This window comes from Ruditapes philippinarum, unplaced genomic scaffold, assembly GCF_026571515.1.
Source record: "Ruditapes philippinarum isolate M1 unplaced genomic scaffold, ASM2657151v2 ctg1663_1_1_1_1, whole genome shotgun sequence".
Lineage (NCBI taxonomy): Eukaryota > Metazoa > Mollusca > Bivalvia > Venerida > Veneridae > Ruditapes > Ruditapes philippinarum.
Genome location: NW_026858070.1, coordinates 61713 through 84455, shown reverse-complemented (window position 1 = coordinate 84455; position 22743 = coordinate 61713). Strand labels below are relative to the sequence as shown.

The following is a 22743-nucleotide window of genomic DNA, read 5'->3' as shown; positions in this document are numbered from 1 at the left end:
TATGATTTTAGCAACCATTTACTGTGTTTCTTTATGTCTATCTGCTATTCAAGTACAGATTTACACTTAATTTCTATGTTGGAATAAGTCTGCCCATTAAGCCCAATTGGGAAAGCATAGGATTAGTAATTTAGAGGTCCCTGGTTCGATCTCTATGAGAATTGATCTTAGCTTTGAGTTTAATACTCATTTGTCTCTCACTGCTGATTCAGAAATCATTTGGGATTCGTAGTCAAGTTACATTTACAGAGTTATAAGTAACTTAGTAAGTATCAAGTAAGTTATTGAGGAAAGCAGGTACGGCTAATCAGCCACTAAGATTTAACCAAAAATGTGTTAAAATCATAAAAACATAAAAAAAAACCCGGAAAAATAAGGGCATGTTTAAATGTTTTAACCATATTATTTGTTATTACAGGGGAATGTCACCAGCAGTGTCACTAGTGAGGAAGTTGATAGCAGTGTTTGAATCTATAGAGAAATTACCTGTATATAGTTATGATCTGAATGGGTCTGGATATGGTCTACAGGTAGGTTATAGGAGGTCTTCATGTGAATAAGATATGTCAATATATCAACGGAAAGGGTGAAATGCAGTGAATTCCTTTTAAACTTTAATTCATTCACTGCGTACATTTAAGTTGTATGTTCTCATACTCAATTGCTACACACTTGTAGCTGAAGGGTTGCCTTAAAATGTTGAGGCATCAGCATTGCAGCCACCGTTTATTCCTGCATGATTGTAAAAGGCAACTTAATGGGTTCGAATGACTGGAGTCTATGCATCCCTAAGCTCCAGCAGATGTGGTGGTTTTTACCTGTGGTGTCTCTTTAAGTTTGTAACACCTGGGGTTAGCCTAAATAATCTTTTCTGTTTTCACGCCATATGACCTAAATTGTGCTGGTGGGCCGTAAAACCAAACAAAACAAACTCAATTGCTATGGTAGAATTCTTAGATCTGAAGGATTCTTAAAAGTAATGGTACCTATCAAACATAACAAGATAGGGTATCAATGAATTTAATGATATATATATGATTTACATTAATATATTTTGTATAGTGTGAAAATTGACTTGTGACTAGCTGACTTGGTGGTATACCAAAAAGGAAATAAATATATTTTATATTTACTTTCTTCCTCTTTCATTAGGTTGTAATAATTATACCTGTCAGTTAAAATGTTAATGTTGTAAACACTGCTGTTATTACTGTAATATTTTTGTGAATATTTTCAGATATTTACCAGGAAGATAAGATTTCAGTTAGAACGTGCACCAGGTGAGACAAGTCTAATTGACAGATCTGGTCGTAACCTGAAAATGGAACCTTTAACTACTGTTGGTTCCCTGGAGAAATACTTACTTAAAATGGTATATTTTCTGTATTTGTTGACTTCATTTCATTATTTAAACAGCCATGTTTGGTTAATGAAAATTCAGATGTAATAGGAGATATATTTATAATGGTCATTATTTTATTTATAGAATAATATCTTGTCTTTAAACCTCATCTTAAATGAACTAGTCAACCTTTCAGTCTGGACAAAACCATTCATAATTTTTAGGGAAAATGTCAAAATAATTTTTAGACTTAATAGCAAACATGACCAGAAGATATAGATGTGCTAGCACAGATAGCCTTGGTCGTCTGCTGACAGAGGTTGACACTAAAGATTGTTAAATTATCCATATCAAATTTACTTACAAAACAAGTGTTATATTACACAGGTTGCTAAGCAATGGCATGATTATGACAGGGGTACATTTAACTTTGTGAAGAGATTGAAGGAAGGTCAGACAGTGACGTTTACACATCAACAAGACTTTGACCAGAACGGTCTACTCTACTGGATAGGAACTAATGGAAAGTAAGGGAGACTAATCTGTTCTGAGTTCTATCTATGTTTCTTGTTTGTTATATGTGTATGTAAATATGTTAATTGTGTCATATAACAAAAAAACATAATTTATTTTACTTTAAATAAAAATTTTAATCTATTTTATCTGTGATACGTAACAGCTTTGGTGAAAACTTGCATCAGACTTGCTTTAAACTTGTCTGACATGTGGCTTGATTGTATAGAAATGGTCCTGAAACAAAGAAAAACAATAACATTTCAAATTGAACACTTAAACAGAAATTCTGTTATTTAGAGTTCAAATTTGTGCCAGTAGGCCACAAAATTGCTGAAAATATTATTTTTACAGCCTGAACTCTTTTCATTGATATATTATGTTGACAATAATCAAGACATAAACACAATATCTTTAGGTGTTCAATAAATACTAAATACATTTAATCAATAGTTTGAGTTTTAAGAAATATAATGAAATTTTATGAAATATTATTTATGTACATAATTGTTTTATTAGGACTGTACAAGAATGGATAAATCCAGCACAGTATAACTTGGTTGTGGTAACATCATCAGAGGGTAGAAATTTACCATATGGTAAACTAGAGGATATCCTTAGTAGAGAAAATGCTGCACTCAACTGCCATACCAATGATGATAAGTAAGTTGTATTTGTTAATGTGTTCAGCTTTAATGGGTTCGTCTTTAACTTGAGTTTTGCAATTTACTGTTTTGTATTTACCATGTTTGGCAACCTTTAAAGTATTGATTTCATTATTATGCCCCCACAATGTGGGAGCATATAGCGTTGCACTTGTCCGTCCGTCCGTCTGTCAGTCCGTCCGTCAGTCCGTCCGTACGTCCCGAAATCTTGTGAACGCAACTCCTCTTAAACCGGATGGCAGATTTTGCTTAAACTTACAGGGATGAACAACCTTAATGTATAGATGGTAGTAAAGGAAGGAATTTTTGCTGCGACCAAATTTAACAGAATTATGGCCCTTTGTTGATTTTTTCACTAGATACTATATAGAAATTTTTGTGAACGCAACTCCTCTTAAACCGGATGGCAGATTTTGCTTAAACTTACAGGGATGAACAACCTTAATGTGTAGATGGTAGTAAAGGAAAGAATTTTCGCTGTGACTAAATTTTACAGAATTATGGCCCTTTGTTGATTTTTTTCACTATATACTATGTAGAAATTTTGTGAATGCAACTCCTCTTAAACCGGATGGCAGATTTTGCTTAAACTTCCAGGGATGAACAACCTTAATGTGTAGATGGCAGTAAAGGAAGGAATTTTTGCTGTGACCAAATTTAACAGAATTATGGCCCTTTGTTGATTTTTTCACTCTATACTATGTAGAAATTTTGTGAACCCAACTCCTCTTAAACCGGATGGCAGATTTTGCTTAAACTTACAGGGATGAACAACCTTAATGTGTAGATGCTAGTAAAGGAAGGAATTTTTGCTGCGACCAAATTTAACAGAATTATGGCCCTTTGTTGATTTTTTCACTCTATACTAAGTAGAAATTTTGTGAACGCAACTCCTCTTAAACCGGATGGCAGATTTTGCTTAAACTTACAGGGATGAACAACCTTAAGGTGTAGATGGCAGTAAAGGAAGGAATTTTTGCTGCGACCAAATTTAACAGAATTATGGCCCTTTGTTGATTTTTTCACTTTATACAATGTAGAAATTTTGTGAACGCAACTCCTCTTAAATCGGATGGTAGATTTTGCTTAAACTTCCAGGGATTAACAACCTTAATGTGTAGATCGTAGTAAAGGAAGGATTTTTTGCTGCGACCAAATTTAAGAGAATTATGGCCCTTTGTTGATTTTTAGTTTTCAACTTGTGGCACATGTAGTCCAAAAAATATTTGACCTAGAGTCATAAGATTGACAGAACAGTGGCGTGTGGGGGCATCAGTGTCCTATGGACACATTTCTAGTGTTTTTAAAGTTTTTGTCGTATATGTGCAAACTTCGGAGCAAACATAATTACAATTTTAATTTTGTGATGGTGCTGTGACAAAAGTTTTTACAGTGAGCTTTGTTGCCAAATTGTCATTTTTCCTGTCAATATTTATGTCACACTTACTTAAAGCTTTATTTATAGATTGATATCTTAGAGATATTTTGTTGAAGTTACCTGTTAAATTTTATGTTGATTGGTGCAATGTCATTTAACAGAGCATTGCACAGTTTACTGTAAATTAATGTAAATAGTTATAATGACAGGAGATGGTTTCACACTATACCCCAGACAATGTGTATCTGGTATATTTTACTTTATTTTATTTATATGTGTTTCATTATTCAGGAAAGCCTGGTTTGCAATAGATCTAGGTGTGTGGATTCTACCATCAAATTATACTCTAAGACATGCTAGAGGATATGGCAGGTAATTTGATAACAAGCTAGATTCTTATTTCTTTCATTCATAAAATATTTATAGATCATGTGGAATGACAACCATGGTCACACAGGAATACCTTTCCTATGTAAACTTCATTCACAGTGAATGTAGTGAGTAGAATCAGTATCAGTAGGGTTAACATTGATAAAATGAAAGCTTATTGAAATATTATAATATTTATAAAGCATTTTGCTAATTTATATGATAAAAACTAAAGAAGCATAGATTTTATTTTCTTTTTGTTGATATGATAGTTCTTTTTTATTTGCACATAGATATTTACTAAATAGATTAAGGAAATGACATTAACCCCTAACCTGCTGGAACCAAAAGTGATCAGCCTTTGCCACCAGTATAGAGACAGGCCAGCCTGCACATCTATACAGACTGACCCGGCTCTATACTGGTGGCAGCTTAACTTTTGTATTTGATATTGAAATCCCTTGAACTTTGAATGGACTGATACATTACTGAAATAAAGCAGGTTACGGGTTGAAGTTGAACAAGATAAAAATTTGGCTGAAATAATGCAATAACTATTATTTTAATTTTTGTCTTTAAGGTCAGCTCTTAGAAATTGGTTGTTGCAAGTTTCTAAAGATGGTCAGACATGGACGACGCTGTTGGATCATAAAAATGATTCAACTCTCAGTGATCCTGGGTAAGTCAAGTTTATCTATTCAGATACAAGTACAGACATATATAAAGTTAAAAATATCAGATGTGTGAGGAAAGTATGTAATAAGATCTACAATGAATATTAAATCTTAAGCTTTTCTTTCCATTACCCAAATGGTAACAGATAAAGTTTCTTATAGATTGAAGTTCCAGACTGTTTCATACATTATATAAATTTTTGCATATAATTTATGATTGATATTTTTCAAAGCTATTTTGAAGTTTAAATTTTTAAATGTGATAAATTTCATTTGCTCAAGACCTGTAGATGGAATGTGTAAACTTGATATTGTTTTTCCCAACAGGTCAACAGGCTCTTGGCCTCTTGTTCCTCCAAAAGAAGAGACCCAGGGTTGGCGTCATATTAGGATTCAACAGAATGGGAAGAATGCAAGTGGTCAAACACATTACCTGTCTCTATCTGGGTTTGAGATTTACGGCACTGTTACAGGGGTTTGTGATGATTTAGGTAAGATGACGATTGTATAAATGTGTTTCAACTTTTTCTCTAAAATTAGCTATGTGCATTTTGTTCCATGCAATAATTATTGGGAAAAAAAAACAACAAAAAAACTTGCTAGTTCCAATAATATTTGGTCTTCAAAAGTGTAATATCTAAAGGAGTGAGTTTGAATTATGCTTAAAACTCATCATAATGTTATAATTTAGATTCTGAAATATTTTAATTTTTTTGGCCCATTAGCTCAACTATTCAAAGAATATAGAGACCTATTGTACCAGTCCAAGCATTGCTGACACACTTAGGTTGGTATCTCCAAAATTACTGAAGGGAATTGTTGAAACTTCACACACTTATTAAAAAAACTTAAGAGGAGTTCACTGTCCATGGTGCATAATTCTAATATGAATTTGGACAGAATTATGCCCTGTTATGAAAATAGAAAATTCTAAATTATCCAGGCTCTTGTTTTACTATCACTGAGAATAGTCTAGTTGGCTGTCCTACTGACATCATTTGTTTTTATTCCAGAATTTCGAGAGTGATTATATTAAAAAATGGTACTATTGTGCATTGTTGTTATACATTCCTATCAATGTAATAAGTTATGTAATGTTAACAGGTAAGGCAGCTAAGGAAGCGGAGGCAGTATTAAGAAGACAGAGGAGGTATATTAGAACACATGTATTAAAACAGATGTCACCTGGTGCCCGGGTTATTAGAGGCATGGACTGGAAATGGAGGGACCAGGATGGTAACCCACCAGGGGAGGGAACTGTGTCTGGAGAACTTCATAATGGTAAAATATTCACTACTTGAATTGTGAATTTGCTTGAATTGTGAATTATTTGTAGGTTTTTAACAAAGCAGGGAAGTAAGTAAGTATAATAAGAAGTGTTGATAATTATTTATAGTTGTAAAAATGATAATGAAGTTATGGTTTTTCTACATCAACGTATGACAGTCAATGCAATATTTACAACAAGTATTGTATTTGACAACTTGTCATGCATTTGATAATTTGTATTTCATTTCACCACTTATATTGTATACATGCTAAATAATAACTAATTATGTAAAACGAGGAATTTTTGCTGGTACTTGTATTAATTTGTACTTTATTTTCAAGGTTGGATCGATGTAACTTGGGATTCAGGAGGATCCAACTCGTACCGTATGGGAGCTGAGGGCAAATATGATCTACAACTAGCAGCCTCACATGATCCTGAAAGATTGAAACCCCTTCCTAAAGTAGAACAAGGAGCAGTAGGTGGGGTCAAGGTCAAAGTTACCTCGGCTGTTGGTGATAAAACAAAAGTATGTCACCTATATTATACCACAAATCTTATTTTACTGTCTTGTTTTTATGTCAATAGACATTTGGCATTTTAAATTCTGTATTTGTCCACCATTTTCTCCATAAAAATCATTTTATAGTGGAAATAAATGAATTTGCAATGTAAAATCTTTTGTTTGAAATGAGCATTGTGTACATCACTAAATAAAATTTGAAGAGCTTAAATCACTTTATTTTAATGATGAATAAAGTTAATTGGGAGTCTAATATTTTAAATCATTTCATATATATAATGATAGAATTTGAACCTTGTATTTATAGATGAGTGTATTAACAAGTAGAAAGAGCAGTTCTACACCAAGTCTGAATGAAGTAAATGATAATAAACCGTCTGTAGCTGCCACGGAACAAGCTGCCTCAGCCGATAATCTCACTCAAACTGTCAAATCTGTAAGTTTATAGTTGTCTCCCTTAGATGTTTCATGAAATACAACAACAATATATTTGGCTTCTTAAGAAGTCCACCAATCTAGTCAAGTTCAGTATGACAGTATTGGTCTATGAATATTAGATTAAAAAGTTTCTGTCCTTGACATGGCACATGTTTTTAGCTCGACTATTCGATAAGAATAAGTAGAGCTATTGTACTCACCCAAGCGTCCGCGTCCGCGTCGGCGTCGGCGTAACCACTTATGTTAAAGTTTTTGTAATAGTTCAAATATTTTCAAAGTCCATTGACATATGGCTTTGAAACTTTGCACACTTGTTCACCATCATGACCCCAACCTGTAGACAGGAGGAGGTAACTGTATCAAGCATTTTGACAGAATTATGCCCCTTTTTCGACTTAGAATTTACGTTAAAGTTTTTGTAATAGTTCAAATATTTTCAAAGTCCATTGACATATGGCTTTGAAACTTTGCACACTTGTTCACCATCATGACCCCAACCTGTAGACAGGAGGAGGTAACTGTATCAAGCATTTTGACAGAATTATGCCCCTTTTTCGACTTAGAATTTACGTTAAAGTTTTTGTAATAGTTCAAATATTTTCAAAGTCCATTGACATATGGCTTTGAAACTTTGCACACTTGTTCACCATCATTACCCCAACCTGTAAACAGGAGGAGGTAACTGTATCAAGCATTATTTTTTACTATCAAGCACTAGAATAGTCGAGCGTTGCTGTCCTACCGACAGCTCTTGTTTATGATCCAATACTTAAAGTAGCATAACAATTTGCCGTTTTGTCTTTCTGTCTCCCTGTCCTACTGTCAGTCCATAGACAACAGTGGAATGTTAGGTAATCGGCATTTGAGTGACACATATATAGTTTCTTTATGATTTAGTGAAATGAGACAGCTAAGAACACAATCAAATAGATATATGTATGTATGAATTATGATAAACAAACATAAGAATATGTACATTTCACATGGCTAATAGAGAGTTCATTGTAGCAATTAAATAATTAGAGGATTATGTAATAACTTCATCACAACTTCATCATAACCTTGATGAAGTTGTGATACGGTGGTTTTCACTGATGTTTTGTTAAAATGATTTGAAATAATGTTTTTTAAAAGTGAATGTCACTATCGAAAATATTCAAGTTGTTACTTCAAATGAAAAGAAGTCTTTTTATATAGTTGTAATATATAGCAGGGATAGGTAAATCCAGCTAGTTTCATTGTTTGATATTTATTTTCCAGGTTGCTGAGAATCTAGCCGAGAGCATGATGAACCTGGCGACCTCTGACTCGGGGGTAAAGGTCACATTGCAGACAGTAGAGGATGAACTTGACTTTGATAATAATAGTTTACAAGAGGAACCCTCCCAGCCCTCGGAACCGACAGTGCTAGTACATGCCCAGGGAGATGGTGCCATAGTGACACAGTCAGAACATGCCCAGGAACAGGAACTGGCTGGTGTGGAGGTCAAAAATGAAGGTCAGTGATATAGATATAGAGGATATTTGTTTGTTTTGCATGTAAGATTGAAATATAATTTCACTGAGTGAACACCAGATGCAATATTTTCACGAGTGGCGTAGCCACGAGTGAAAATATAATAGCTGGTGTTCACGAATGAAATATAATTCAATCTTATATGTAAATCAAATAAATTTTCTTTTTATTTCATGCGTTTTAAGTAATTTTAAGTAATTTTTACTGATTTTGCCGCGTAACGTCGCGCATTCTCCTTCGTGACGTCATCACATCATGACGTCACATCAACAAATTTGAAATATAGTTCTGTTAAATTTCTCTAATTTTGTTACATTTTTAGCATAATGTATGGTGACATCGACTTTCTTTTCCGAAAGAAGCAAAATTTACGCATGACGGCATTTATTTTTGCCTGTTATTCCATTCAGTTTTGATTTTCTTTTCATCCGCATTCAGATATAGTCCGGCTACAGTGAAAATTATATTTTATAAATTTCACTAGTGGTTTATCAGAATATAATCATCTGATTATATTACAATAAAACACTGGAAAGCATGAAATAAGTTCTGATAATTCTGGTATTTTATCATTTTAATACTGAATTAATTTGTCAGAAATTAATTCATTTCATATGGTAATTTTGAAATTGATAATTATATTGTCTAATATGACAATAGATACAAAAAAAAAGTTTAAATTGTGGAGATTTATATATTTGGTTGAAAAAAAAACTACAAAACTTAAGATTAGACTGTATTTTCATATATTACATTGCAGGTGCTTCAGCTGAAGCTAAAGCTGAGGTGAAGGTTGTAGAGAGGACAAATCAAGTAAATGCCAGTAAGACTGAGGCTCAGACTCGTACTTCACCTACCAACCCAATGTCTGTTAGTGTACCTAACCTGCCAGCCAGCATGGAACAGTCTATGAGTCTACTGGAAACATTTGCTGCCGTGGCACGTAGAAATGCTGGCAATAACATGTTGAGGAGTAGTAATCTGGTTAGATTGTTACCACCTAACTCTCCCAGTGATTGGACAGGTTTGTGCAGTAAGGTTCATTTAAATTCATAGCTTTACTTAGAAAAAGGCTTTGACAATGTAAAAAATAGATATCATCTTAAAAAATCCATCATTCTGTTTCAACAATATTTCATCCTTCATCATTTTTCAACATTTTTCAAGTTATTTCTTAAGCACTTCTAAGGTAGGACAGTTGTATATGAGATATATAAGGAGACAGATAAGTTTATATGTATGATCTTACATAGCTTACTCTTGGAATGGCAGTTATATTTTTTTTAACCACATTAAAGGCCTGTTTATCTTAAAAGAGGATACAAACATGATAACTATAGCATATCTAATCCTTTATTCACCAATATAAACAACATAGGACTTAAAAATGTGTCCATAGGACAAGAGTGCCCCCACACTGTTTTGTCAGTCTACTGTCTCTAGATCAAATATATTTTTGGCTACACATTACATAAGTTTGAAATTGCAAATCTTTTACTAAGTCAAGGGCACAAATGCTACAAATACTGAATTAATCCACAAGTAAACCCCCAGGTGCATAACTTAACATGCTGGCAAACATTCCTGTAAACATTCAGGACTCCAGGTCAAATACTGTTAAATTTTGAGCTTCACAGAAGCAACTTGAAAATTGCAAATTTACACTTAGCCAAGGACAAAAACTGTAACAAAATGGAAAAAATCCAAATGTATAACCCAAGGTGCGCAGCTTCACATGTTGATTTACATTTTTGTAAAGTTTCATTATTTTTGGAGAAAGCGAGACAAGTTGAAAATTGCAAATTTTTATAAGTCAAGGACAATAACTCTACAAATACTGAAAAAATCCACAAGCAAACCACCAGGTGCACAAGTTGACATGCTGACAAACATTTCTGTAAAGTTTGTTGACTTTAGGTCAAAAACTTTTTGAGCTACGCATGACACAAACTGAAAATTGCCAGTTTTTACTTAGTCAAGGGCACTAACTTTGACAAAACTTAATTGGTCCAAAAGCAAAACTTCAGGTGCACAACTTCACAATCATGCTGATCAGCATTCCTGTAAACTTTGTTAACTCTAGCTCAAGTACGTAAGAGCTATATCCGATACATGAGAACAGATGGCCGTACCTGGGCACAATAAGAAATTCTGCACTTGTGAAAGAACAACTAAAATCAAATGGTATATGTAACTCCTATGATAATGTACACACATTATTGAAATCATGTGGATGTGTACATAATCATGTGTATCTAAAATATAATGTACATGCAGCTACAAAGTATATTTAACAATATGAGAATAAGGATAGTACTTAATAATCACTTAAACGTTGAAAATGAAAGTCAACATCACACAAAATTGTTGATACTCTTGACATTGTGATGGATAGTGATAAACACTGCATGATAAAATGTTAGTTATGCACTCTCAGTCATTGACATAAATTACTGAATCATCTGACTTTATTGTTTCCTTATTTAATACATCATCGAAATCGTAAATTCATAACAAATGGAATAAAACTATAAACATTTAAACAAATATAGCACTCAACTATGATTTTGTTATTTTCTTCATGTTTTCTTTTCTTTTGGGAGTTTTTTGCTCCCTTTCAGTTGAAGGAAGTTTAATATATCATTTTTGATAAATAGAACTGAAATGTACCCCTATATTTCTTCATATTTGATAAATTTTCACTTAATTTTCTTCCAAGAAAGAGGAAGTATTGAATGTTAATAAATTGTACAGGAGTATTTACGTATTTAAAGTTGAATGTATTTGTAGACGAAACTTTGTGAATATGTTTGAGGATATAAATACTTACGATATGGATAGACACATATAGAATTATTTACATTTCTTTCGTTAATTGTGTCATTTGTCATTGTCATGGAAATGAATTTGGCGTGATAATTGTTCAATTGTAGGGTTTCAGTGGATTTGTTAATCTCCAGTTAAAAAATTTGTTAAGTCTTGCCTTACATAATGTAAAGAGTGACCTTATAATGTAGTGATATATAGAGTGTCCTCTAAATGTAAAGAGTATTCTTTTAATGTGAGCAGCGGTCTTTTAATGTAAACAGTGAAATCATTGAATTTTTTTGAATGTTACAGTGTGACTTCTGCAGCATTTTTCTTTTAATCACAGGTAATACTACAAAAGAAAATACTACTAACTAGTTAAATAGATTTACTTCTTGTGTTTAAACTTCATCATACAGTCAACCTTTTTATGTTATATCAATATTTATATTTTGATAACATTTTTTTGTAGATACCTTATTGTCGGCTGCCCAGAGTTTTCCAAATCTGACAACATCTCTGACAAATACATCAAACACTCTGACAACAACACAGACAATGGCAAATGTGACTTCATTAAGTCAGGTAAGCATTATTTGAAAAGTTTGAATCATGATTTGGAGTCTGGCTTCAATTTCAGGTCCAAATATTTGTGTAAAACATTTCATTTATCATTAAAATGGTTACGTCATATCAGTGAACTAAGAATAAAATAACAACTTGAAGATCCGGCTGTATCCAGTATATCTTACCGAGATATCCTGATGGCATATTCAGCTCAAAATAATATCCATACTATTTTGAGTATAGTCTTATTTGTTAGCCTCTGTCAAAGTTAAAACTAATGGTAATATTGGAGAAAACACATATGATTTAATATAATTATACTTTGTGATGTGCAGTATCCACATTTAAATTGTTCTAGAAAGAATACTTATGTTCGTAGCTTAATTAGATTTTATATTTCTTGATCAATGTCACTGTAGTGTACAAAAGAAAATTACTGACATATTTTGAAAATATATAAATAACACATGGGTTTGTGGGTAACAGTAAAAATATCACTGTTACCTGGGGTGTTACCTATGTAACTGTACAAATTTCTTAGTCACATGGTTCACTTGCATTAACAGTATCAATAACTCCCAGTGGCCTATGGGAAATTAACATTACAAAAATAGTTAGGGGTAATTCTAAAGACTAAATACAAGAAATAATTAAAGAATAAAATGAACAAGTTTATGTTTTCAATCAGGCTTTGACACGAAGTTTGACATCAACATCTAGTGAGAGTGACAATGAATTTCTGGAGACTTGTCGTCCAACATCGCTCCTCACTGACCTCGAAGATGATGATGAATTACCCGAACCAGATGATGATGATGATGAAAATGATGATGAAAATGAAGATGATGATATGTATGATGATGTACTTACTGTGGTGAGTATTGATCATTACTGGAGTTGTTAATTGCATAAATTTATAGGAGAATGTTAATTGCATGGGAAATATAAGATTTACATCTGTGTTTTTTTAACAGAAATTTTCCTGCAGAAGATTTGCCTGTAAACCTTTTCAATGAAAAATTTGATATTAGATTTGCATTATTTTGATAGATTGGCATTTTAAAATGTTTTTAAATTTTAATTAATATATGTTGCTAAAAAAAGTGTAAACATTCATGTTTTAAAAGTTTGTTTTGACAGTTTTGATCTTTTTTTGTGTGTGGTTTTCAAAATAGTTATTTTAGATATGTGTATAGTAAAATATTTTGTTGTATTTGAGTATATGTTTCAAAACATGATAGTAGAAGTTTTATATCCGCAGGATGATGATGTAGAGTTAAGTAGAGAAAGAAAGAAGACATGGGATGATGAGTTTGTATTGAAGAGACAGTTCTCAGCTCTAATACCAGCGTTTGATCCTCGACCAGGACGTACAAATGTCAATCAAACACAAGATGTGGAGATACCGCAGCCAGGTTTATATATTAACTTATAACTATATGTTGAAAATGATTTTTAACAAAATGATGTTAGATGAATTAATGTTTATAAGTATATTCATGATCCACCTTACAACTTACACATAAAAGAAATTAGCTCAAATGAGTAGAACATTATGTAGAGGTTTATCTGTTTTATTATCTTATATTTTTCACTACATAACTTAAATTGTCATCTTTTAAAATGTAACGGGCAAAATACTGTTAAATTTCAATAGGAGTAAACCTGTTACTGCAATAAGTTGACCAAATGTTTGTTGAACATATATTGCAAAGTTTCAAGTAATCATGAGTTTGGAATTTCCCATGAGTAGGTCTAACCGTCTGTAATGTGATACTCACATGTTTCACCCTGTGAGCATTGCTGAATCACACACGAGATTCTTGTTGATGATTTCCCTTACAGTTTTTTTTAGGACTTTATCAAGCTTTTACATATTATTATACCCCCACAAACGAAGTTTAGGGGGGGTATATAGGAGTCAGCTTGTCGGTCGGTCGGTTGGTCGGTCGGTCGGTCCGTCCGTCGGTCGGTCCACATCATGGTTTCCGGACGATAACTAGAGTTTAGAATGAGCTATTGTAATCAAACTTGGTATATAGCAACCTTATGTGGCAACTCCGGTTGGTATTGCATTTGGACCCCCTGGGGTCAAGGTCAAGGTCACCGTTACTAAAAATAGAAAAATGGTTTCCGGACAATAACTAGAGTTAGGAATGAGATATTGTTATCAAACTTGGTGTATAGCAAGCTTATATGAAGACCTGGGTTGGTATTGCATTTGGACCCCCTGGGTCAAGGTCAAGGTCACCATTACTAAAAATAGAAAAAATGGTTTCCGGACAATAACTAGAGTTAGGAATGAGATGTTGTTATCAAACTTGGTGTATAGCAAGCTTATATGAAGACCTGGGTTGGTATTGCATTTGGACCCCCTGGGGTCAAGGTCACCATTACTAAAAATAGAAAAAATGGTTTCCAGACAATAACTAGAGTTAGGAATGAGATATTGTTATCAAACTTGGTGTATAGCAAGCTTATATGAAGACCTGGGTTGGTATTGCATTTGGACCCCCTGGGGTCAAGGTCAAGGTCACCATTACTAAAAATAGAAAAATGGTTTTCGAACAATAAGTACAGTTAGGAATGAGATATTGTCATCAAACTTGGTGTATAGCAAGCTTATATGAAGACCTGGGTTGGTATTGCATTTGGACTCCTTGGGGTCAAGGTCAAGGTTACTGATACTAAAAATAGAAAAATGGTTTTCGGACAATAACTTGAGTTAGGAATGAGATATTGTAATCAAACTTGGTGTATAGCAAGCTTATATAAAGACCTGGGTTGGTATTGCATTTGGATCCCTTAGGGTCAAGGTCACCTTTACAGTGTTACTAAAAATAGAAAAATGGTTTTCGGACAATAACTAGAGTTAGGAATGAGATATTGTAATCAAACTATGTGAAAAGCAAGCTTATTTGGAGACCCCAGTTGGGATTACAATTAATTGAAATATTTCTTTGTACACAGTTGATAGTTTGTGTTCAAATTTTTCTTCAGACTACTTATTTTTCAAAATATCAAAGTTGCTGGTGGGGGTATTAATCACCTTCAGTGATAGGTCTAGTTATGTTTATAAGAATAAATAAAATTCAGAAATGATTTCTCAAAGATGTATATATTTTATTGAAGGGTCAGGGGAGACTGCTGTAAAACAAGAGAAGGAACAATCTGAGCAGCCGAAAATTGTCCTCTACCTGAAAACACCAATGTCACTTCCTGGGGTATGTTGTATTTTATATATTGAAAAGTACATTTTATTTTGATATACTGAACTACTCATTTAATAGCATACTAAATGTATGTAACTTCACTTATAGGACACTTGGAATAATTCTAGAAAGGCGTGATCTTCAGAAAGCCACAAAAACACCATAAAATTTACAGATTATTTGTTTAAGTCTGTTTATACAAGGTGATAGAGAATACAACATCCTTCTCTACTATCCCCCCACAAGATAAATATGATAACACTGAAATAAAATACAGGACAATTTATAGTGCTTCCAAACATCACTTTTAACCTGCAGTTTATCATTTTATAATTGAGTTTTAGCTCGACTATTTGAAAAAAAGGGAGAGCTGTTGTACTCATCCAAGTGTCAGGGTCACACTTTGGTTAAGTTTTTGAGTGCAAGTTGGTTTCTCCAGAACTACTGAAAGGAATGGGTTAAAACTTCATATACTTATTTGAGAGCATTATGAGTCACTGTCTATGACTCATAACTCTTAAATGGATTTTGACTGAATTATGTCCCTGTTTTTGACTTCTACATTACCCAGGCTCTTGTTTTACTATCAAGCTCTGAAAATAAATAGTTGATCAAGCTGTCATACCAATAGCTCTTAATGCTATTAAAAAAATAAACAAGTTTTTTTCAAATATTATTTTCTGTTTTAGGTTCTAGATGATGATCTGCCTCTAGTAGAAGACAATTCATGTATATTTAGATATATTCAACAATTACTGGTAACTGGCTCAACAGGAAATAGAAATGAAAGACTGAAAAGAATTTGGGAACCAACATATACGTAAGTACAATATTTCTTACTTTCAAACTTTGATGTATTTTTGGCCCCCTGTATTTTATCTTGGGTGTTTTAATGAACGATATTGCATTGTAAATCTAAGGAACAACAACAAAGTGTCCTGGTTTTACCTTTTCAACCAGTGGAGATCAAAATCAGCTGGCTAATCTGTGCTGTCTGATCAATGACAGCACTGTTTTACATGTAGCTATTTAGTATTTGTTTGGAAATTTTCACTAAAAATGATGACTGGTTTTGTTCAGATTTAAAGCTGGACAAGTCCATTTAAGATATTTAGCAAGGTAAAGGTTAAAATTGACCTGTGTCAGTAACTATATCACAATTATAATGCATATTTGTTGTGACACCTGGTTAAGTCTTTATTTTGAAGTTATGAACTGTTTGAAATGAATTATCTGCATTGAGGAATTTTTCAATTCTTGGATGTTTTGTTTATTATTGTGATATTGAGTCAGTGTAACTTAGGGCTGAAATTGCTCATTTACGAGTACATTCAAAAGTAATACAAAGTAATGATCCCTGAATTGTTAAAAATGTTATTAATTTACCCAGAAAATTCGTTAAACATTTTTACTGGAGATAGTATATTGTAGAAACAGCTATAAGTAATATTATTATTTATTGCAGTATAATGTATAGAGAATTAAAAGATGGTGAGACAAAGTCTGAATTAAACATGAAGGAATCTACTGGTACTATACAGATTCTCAATGAATGGGAAACACCAAGAAGTAACGACCCTATAGCCTGCACTGTAGATCATGTCCTCAAATTGTTACAGAGACTGTATGCTCTCTCCATGGAACAGGGCGTTAGCAATAATAAATACGGTAATGATAAAGCTTTGTTGAATGATGACAAGGGATAATTAAAATCATGTCTGTTTCCATTCATTATTTACTGTTACTTAAAAGACAGGCAATATTTACTCTAGTTTAATACCTCAAAGAGATAAACATGTTACTGCTAATATCTGTATAAGATTAAGATATATTGTATGGAATGACAAATTATTTTTGTATTAATGTTGTCAGAAATTTTTTTAATATATATTTTTATACCTATTTACCTTGTTTAATGCTATTGAGGGTAATGACTTTGTATATGACACCAGTTTACACTGTTTTAACTTCTTGAATCTAAAACCATTATAATGAAAATGCACAGCTCCAAATTTAAAGCATTGCAGGATTGCTAGTCAATTACACAAAATAATTAGATTATTGTTTGAATATTTACAAAATGTTGATTTTGTGTCACTTATAATAAACTGACTTGTATGTTAAATGTATTTATATTTTCAGACAATATGGATATGTCACTTAACATGAGTGTTGAAGAATTTGTTAGTAAGAAAGCTACAAACAAATTGGTTCAGCAGACAAAGGTAAACTCAATTAGATAGCAAATGGTAATATTGATTTAAAACTCTTTCCCTCACATGGGTATATAATAATGTATTTGAAATCTTCATGTCTGTCTAACTGTATGTAAGACATTTCATTTTCATTTCTTGTCTGTCCTAGCCCAGATTTTACTGAAATTTGGCTGTATGACAGAATTGTCTGTGATTCTGAGCTGCCTTGCAGAAACTACTTGAGAGTATTGTAAATACTTGAAGTACATGAACTAGTGTTTGGAAGTGGTAATTTTACTACATGGTGGTATAATTTAAAAGTTTTAAATTAAATTGTGTTGTTACTATTGAGTGATATTGTTATATGCTGTTAAAAGAGTTAAATATATGTAAAGTTTAAAATGAATATAAAGAATTATGATTTTTATAAGATCGTGCAATAACAAAACTTTCACAATACTTTCAGGATCCTCTTGTCCTGGCAAGTAATGCATTACCAAGCTGGTGTGAGAGTATGACAAAATGGTGTCCCATGTTGTTTACGTTTGAAACTAGGCAGCTCTACTTTACTTGTACAGCTTTTGGAACTTCAAGGTAAATTTTCTTATATATTAATATATAATATTTAAGACTAAGTATTTGTGAGTTGTAGTGTTTTTCAGGATAACAGCTGTTAGACATTTTATAAAAGTAAAAAGTGATGTATTTCAGTAAATAATTCCAGAAAGGGGAGATCTCTCTTTAAATGATTAATATTCTCTTTACAAATCATTCCTTGTAGCTAAGTTACAGCAGACCTTTTCTTTCATTTTTTGTAACGGAGCAATGGCTGCGAAATTTTAATTTGCACCTTGTTCATAGTTGTCCTTGAAGTATTATTGCTAAACTTGTGCTGACAGCTTTCTGTTAGTTATGCTACTGACTGATAAGTTTTAATTATTCATGTAACAGGGCAATAGTGTGGCTTCAAGGTAAGAGAGATCAGCATTTAGAACGTCATCGTGGCCCTGTACCTCGTAGAGATGATGGTGGTGAATACAGAGTAGGACGTCTCAAACATAAAGAGAAAATCCCGGGGGAGAGTTTAGAATGGGAAATTGGGGAAAAAATTTTATTTTAAACACCTTTTAAAATGTTTCATTGATTTAAAGTATAGGGGGTTTAGGTATTTAAAAAATAAAAAGTATTTTCCCTAAGGGAAAAATGTTTTACTATTGATTTATAAAAATTTCTTTTTTTAAATTTTTTATTGTTTTATTTTTCCGCCCTTTAACCAAAAAGGTTTTACAATGTTTTTTTACTTTAGCCCTTTTCCTCTGAATTTTTTAAAAAAAGGCATAACCATTTTTCATTTTTGGAACTGCCCATTGGCAGTTTTAGGGATAACAAGATAAAAATTTGATGTTAGTCAACAGTATAGAATTCAGTCAGACTGCAAGGATTTGTATAAACTAAGTTTGTTGTTATTACAGATGCTGAAGTTCCATGCACAGAGAAAGTCTGTACTGGAGATAGAGTTCAATGGAGAGGAAGGTACTGGACTCGGACCTACTCTAGAGTTCTACGCCCTGGTAGCCGCAGAGTTACAGAAGACTAATATTGGCATGTGGCTATATGATGATGACTTCCATGAAGAGATTGAACGAGATGTAAATATATATACCATCATATTTTGTAATATCATAATGAATTTTAGTGAGAAAATTTAAGTGCTGGTGGCAATGAGAGCAGGCCAATTTCAAAAGTATAGATTAAGCCAATTTGCATTACTTAGAACTCAGATCACACTCCATGCCATTGGCTGCCTGAATTTAGTAATTTTAATCTTGACAAGTCAGAAATAAAAAACCCTCCGGATTTCAAATTCAAACCAACACAAATACTTGATTACACAAATTCCATGGTTAGGTACATGTATATTAAATTAGATTAGACATAGTTAATGATGTTTGTTTCTTGTTTTGATGAAGAATACAACAATTGTACATTAGAGAAAGTAAGATTAATGTACAGTTATTAAGAATGAAGAAAGTCACAATAAATGATGAAGAAGCAGTATTGGACTCATTATATATCTCATTATATAGTGTCAATAAACTTTGAAGGTTGTTAGTGAGACGTAAATTTGGCATGAAATATTTTGACTATTTCAGGTTGATATTGGTGAAGGTGTTAAGCCTAGAGGATTCTATATTCAGAGATCAGGGGGCCTGTTTCCCGCCCCATGGCCACAAGACTGTGCTGATCTTGATAGAATAGAAAATTTATTCCACTTTGTAGGTATATTATTAGCCAAGTGTATACAAGACAATCGCCTTATAGACCTGCCCCTGTCTGTACCATTCTTAAAGTTAATGTGTATGGGTGAAGTTGGCCATAATATAACACAACAGTACACTCTATCTCTAGCAAAGACCTCCAGTAACATGACAGAATCTGTAACTAGTGAAGGTAGTGAGATATTTACTGGAGAAGACTTTGATAAAGAATTAATTCTCGATCCACCAAAGCCTCGTCATCCGATGGTACCACCGTGGTACGAGGGAATACTCTGTGAGGACGACATGGATATTATAGATCCACACAGGTCAGGATTCCTGAAACAATTACGAGAACTGGCAGCCAAAAAACAGAGGATAATGAAAGATAAGACAATGTCAGAGGACAAGAAGAATATTTGTCTACAAGAACTTGCCCTACCTGATCCCAGGATTCCATCAGCAGGAGTCTTCCTTGAAGATTTAGGGTAAGACATCTTACCACACTTCCTAAACATGTTAATCTCCATATATTGAGAAGTCAAACATTATAAATTTCATACAGCGCTTGAAATAATGTAATGATGTCAATTTATACAGTAAAGCAAGTTTATGAGAGCTGTTTATTTAGGAAGCATTAAGGAATATGAAAAAGCTAAAATTCTACAATGTTCATTTAGATCTAGTCTTTATTGAAACATTATTATACAGTTCGTAGTAACAAAACATTTGATTGAAAACTTAATGAAAGACATACAGGTATCAAAAATTGTCAGATGTAAACATGACCAGGTAAACGTATGGTTGATTATTCTGATAACTTACATGTATTGTGTTAAAGGGGAGTGTGTACAAGTATATGATTGTTATATTGTAGACTAACGTTCCAGTTCAATCCATCATCTAAGAAGTATGGATTTACAGCAATAGACCTCAAACCTGACGGTGAAGATGAGGTATGTATAGCTCTATGTATTCTATATATATTTAGTGATAGTTTAATATTTATAATAAACTGTACTGATAGGAGACGTTTTGTTTTTCTCTCCATAAGAAGTAATAAGCTTTTTACCTGGGAAACAATAAAATTTTCTATTCTATTACTTTATTAAACTTTTTTTTTCAATCAGAAGTAATAGGCAGATAAATAAACAGAAAAATTGTGTTACTTTCTTTTAAACAGAAAAGCTTTTGATAAAAAAGTAAGACAAAAAAATAGAAAAAAATGTATATAAAATATGGTTTCTTACTCTTAAGAAAATACCTGTTGTAATGTAGCATTGATTGACTTTGAATGATGTATGTTACAAATGAAATTCTGGTTTTGTTTCTGATATGTTGTACATTAGGAATATTTTGACATATTTACAGGAAGTGACACTGCAGAATGTAGAGGAGTACACTGATCTAGTTTATGACCTCTGCCTTAATTCTGGCTTACGTAGACAGATGGATGCATTCAGAGGTAAGTGTAATATTTTCATACAGTTTTCTAATAAACAATAAAGTACCGCTTATTAACGAAACTACTGATTCATGTATACAATTGTTGTGTATTTTTAAGGCCACCAAGTGTTTGTTGTTTAATTGGTACATATTCATTCTTTTGTGTTGAGTTAAAATTGATTTCATTAAATGTTGTTATACAGTCCTCATTTTCTGTATTTGACTTGAAACAAATTTATAAACATAAAAATAACTCTGACAGTAACATAGCAGCAAAATCATCTAACATTTCCAGCCTTATTTCTATGTGAATAATCAAGGGCCCTTACTTGCATCAGTTATAAGATAAACTTTCACCAGTGATTCTGTAAGCTTATCCAAGTACAAGATATATTTTTAGAAGTTTTATGTAACTTTTACTATTTGGATAGTGCATAATTGGGAATTTTCTAGATTTATAGTATGAAGTTATGCTGTCAACATTGAGCATTGCGATATTTATTTATGTATATTTTCTCATTCCAGCTGGATTTAATAAAGTTTTCCCCATGGAAAAGTTGCATTCATTCTCACCAACAGAACTAGGAACTATATTGTGCGGTGAACAAGCCCCTAATTGGACGAAGGAAGACATACTGACTTACACAGACCCTAAACTAGGCTATACAAAAGATAGGTAAGAATAAAATGGTTTTAACATGTGCCATAAATAGAAAAAAATGCCGTAAAAAATGAGTAATAAATAATATTAAATTTACAAATTAAATTATCTTGTTCTTTATGTTTTTATATTTGAAATAAAATTCTTGTAACTGTTGAAAGCTGAATAATTTGTAATAAAATACAATATTTTTGAGTGGTCTGTGTATTTTCAAACACCACAAATTTCATACATGACAAAGACATGCGTAAAATATTAGATTCATAGCAAAGCTTCTTGTTAATTATCTAAGATATTAAATTTTATCAGGATATTGTTTTGATTTATTTTCAGTGCCGTGTTCCAGCGCCTGGTAAATGTATTAGTTGACCTAAGTCCGGATGAGCGTAAATCTTTCCTGCAATTTACTACAGGATGTTCCTCCTTGCCACCAGGGGGCCTTGCCAATCTTCACCCTCGTCTAACTGTCGTGAGGAAGGTAGATGGCGACGACAAGAGTTTCCCATCTGTTAACACTTGTGTACATTATCTTAAACTGCCAGAATATTCATCAGAAGAGATACTGCGTGAGAGACTGTTGGCTGCGACTAGAGAAAAAGGTTTCCATCTTAATTGATGTTGTACAGCAGGATAGAATAATTTTAAGTTCACAACTCGTGTCTTTCTGAGGTGAAATCAATGTACCTCTCGTACAAATATAGAAGATTTAGAATCTGACAAGAAAGTGTAACCGTCGTGTTATACAGAATGCTTGTTGAATGAATACAACAGAATTATGATGGTCTGCAGTAAATATTGCAGAAATGATGTTAAAATATTAACATTGATATATAAGTACTTTGATATTTGTTTTTGTGCTATATACTAGGCTCCATATATCAGTGGAATTGTGCCAGATGTTCGCTTAC

The 22743-nt window shown here is 32.7% G+C and overlaps 1 protein-coding gene across 1 annotated transcript in view; it reads left to right on the top strand.

Moving 5' to 3' along the window:
* Positions 1 to 22523, top strand: part of LOC132752002 (E3 ubiquitin-protein ligase HECTD1-like) — a 44485-nt gene extending 21962 nt beyond the window's left edge. The window contains exons 17-43 of the mRNA XM_060742232.1: positions 419 to 530; positions 1238 to 1372; positions 1730 to 1869; positions 2375 to 2518; positions 4190 to 4270; positions 4848 to 4946; positions 5269 to 5432; positions 6046 to 6222; positions 6553 to 6740; positions 7042 to 7170; positions 8433 to 8670; positions 9449 to 9712; positions 11969 to 12081; positions 12752 to 12937; positions 13325 to 13478; positions 15196 to 15287; positions 15965 to 16095; positions 16741 to 16943; positions 17418 to 17500; positions 17937 to 18064; positions 18422 to 18567; positions 18938 to 19119; positions 19624 to 20216; positions 20606 to 20684; positions 21100 to 21193; positions 21700 to 21850; positions 22169 to 22523. Of these exons, the coding sequence (XP_060598215.1) occupies positions 419 to 530; positions 1238 to 1372; positions 1730 to 1869; positions 2375 to 2518; positions 4190 to 4270; positions 4848 to 4946; positions 5269 to 5432; positions 6046 to 6222; positions 6553 to 6740; positions 7042 to 7170; positions 8433 to 8670; positions 9449 to 9712; positions 11969 to 12081; positions 12752 to 12937; positions 13325 to 13478; positions 15196 to 15287; positions 15965 to 16095; positions 16741 to 16943; positions 17418 to 17500; positions 17937 to 18064; positions 18422 to 18567; positions 18938 to 19119; positions 19624 to 20216; positions 20606 to 20684; positions 21100 to 21193; positions 21700 to 21850; positions 22169 to 22451 (4489 nt within the window). The 3' untranslated portion in view covers positions 22452 to 22523. The remainder of the gene's footprint in view (positions 1 to 418; positions 531 to 1237; positions 1373 to 1729; positions 1870 to 2374; positions 2519 to 4189; positions 4271 to 4847; positions 4947 to 5268; positions 5433 to 6045; positions 6223 to 6552; positions 6741 to 7041; positions 7171 to 8432; positions 8671 to 9448; positions 9713 to 11968; positions 12082 to 12751; positions 12938 to 13324; positions 13479 to 15195; positions 15288 to 15964; positions 16096 to 16740; positions 16944 to 17417; positions 17501 to 17936; positions 18065 to 18421; positions 18568 to 18937; positions 19120 to 19623; positions 20217 to 20605; positions 20685 to 21099; positions 21194 to 21699; positions 21851 to 22168) is intronic.
* Positions 22524 to 22743: the final 220 nt, after the last annotated feature.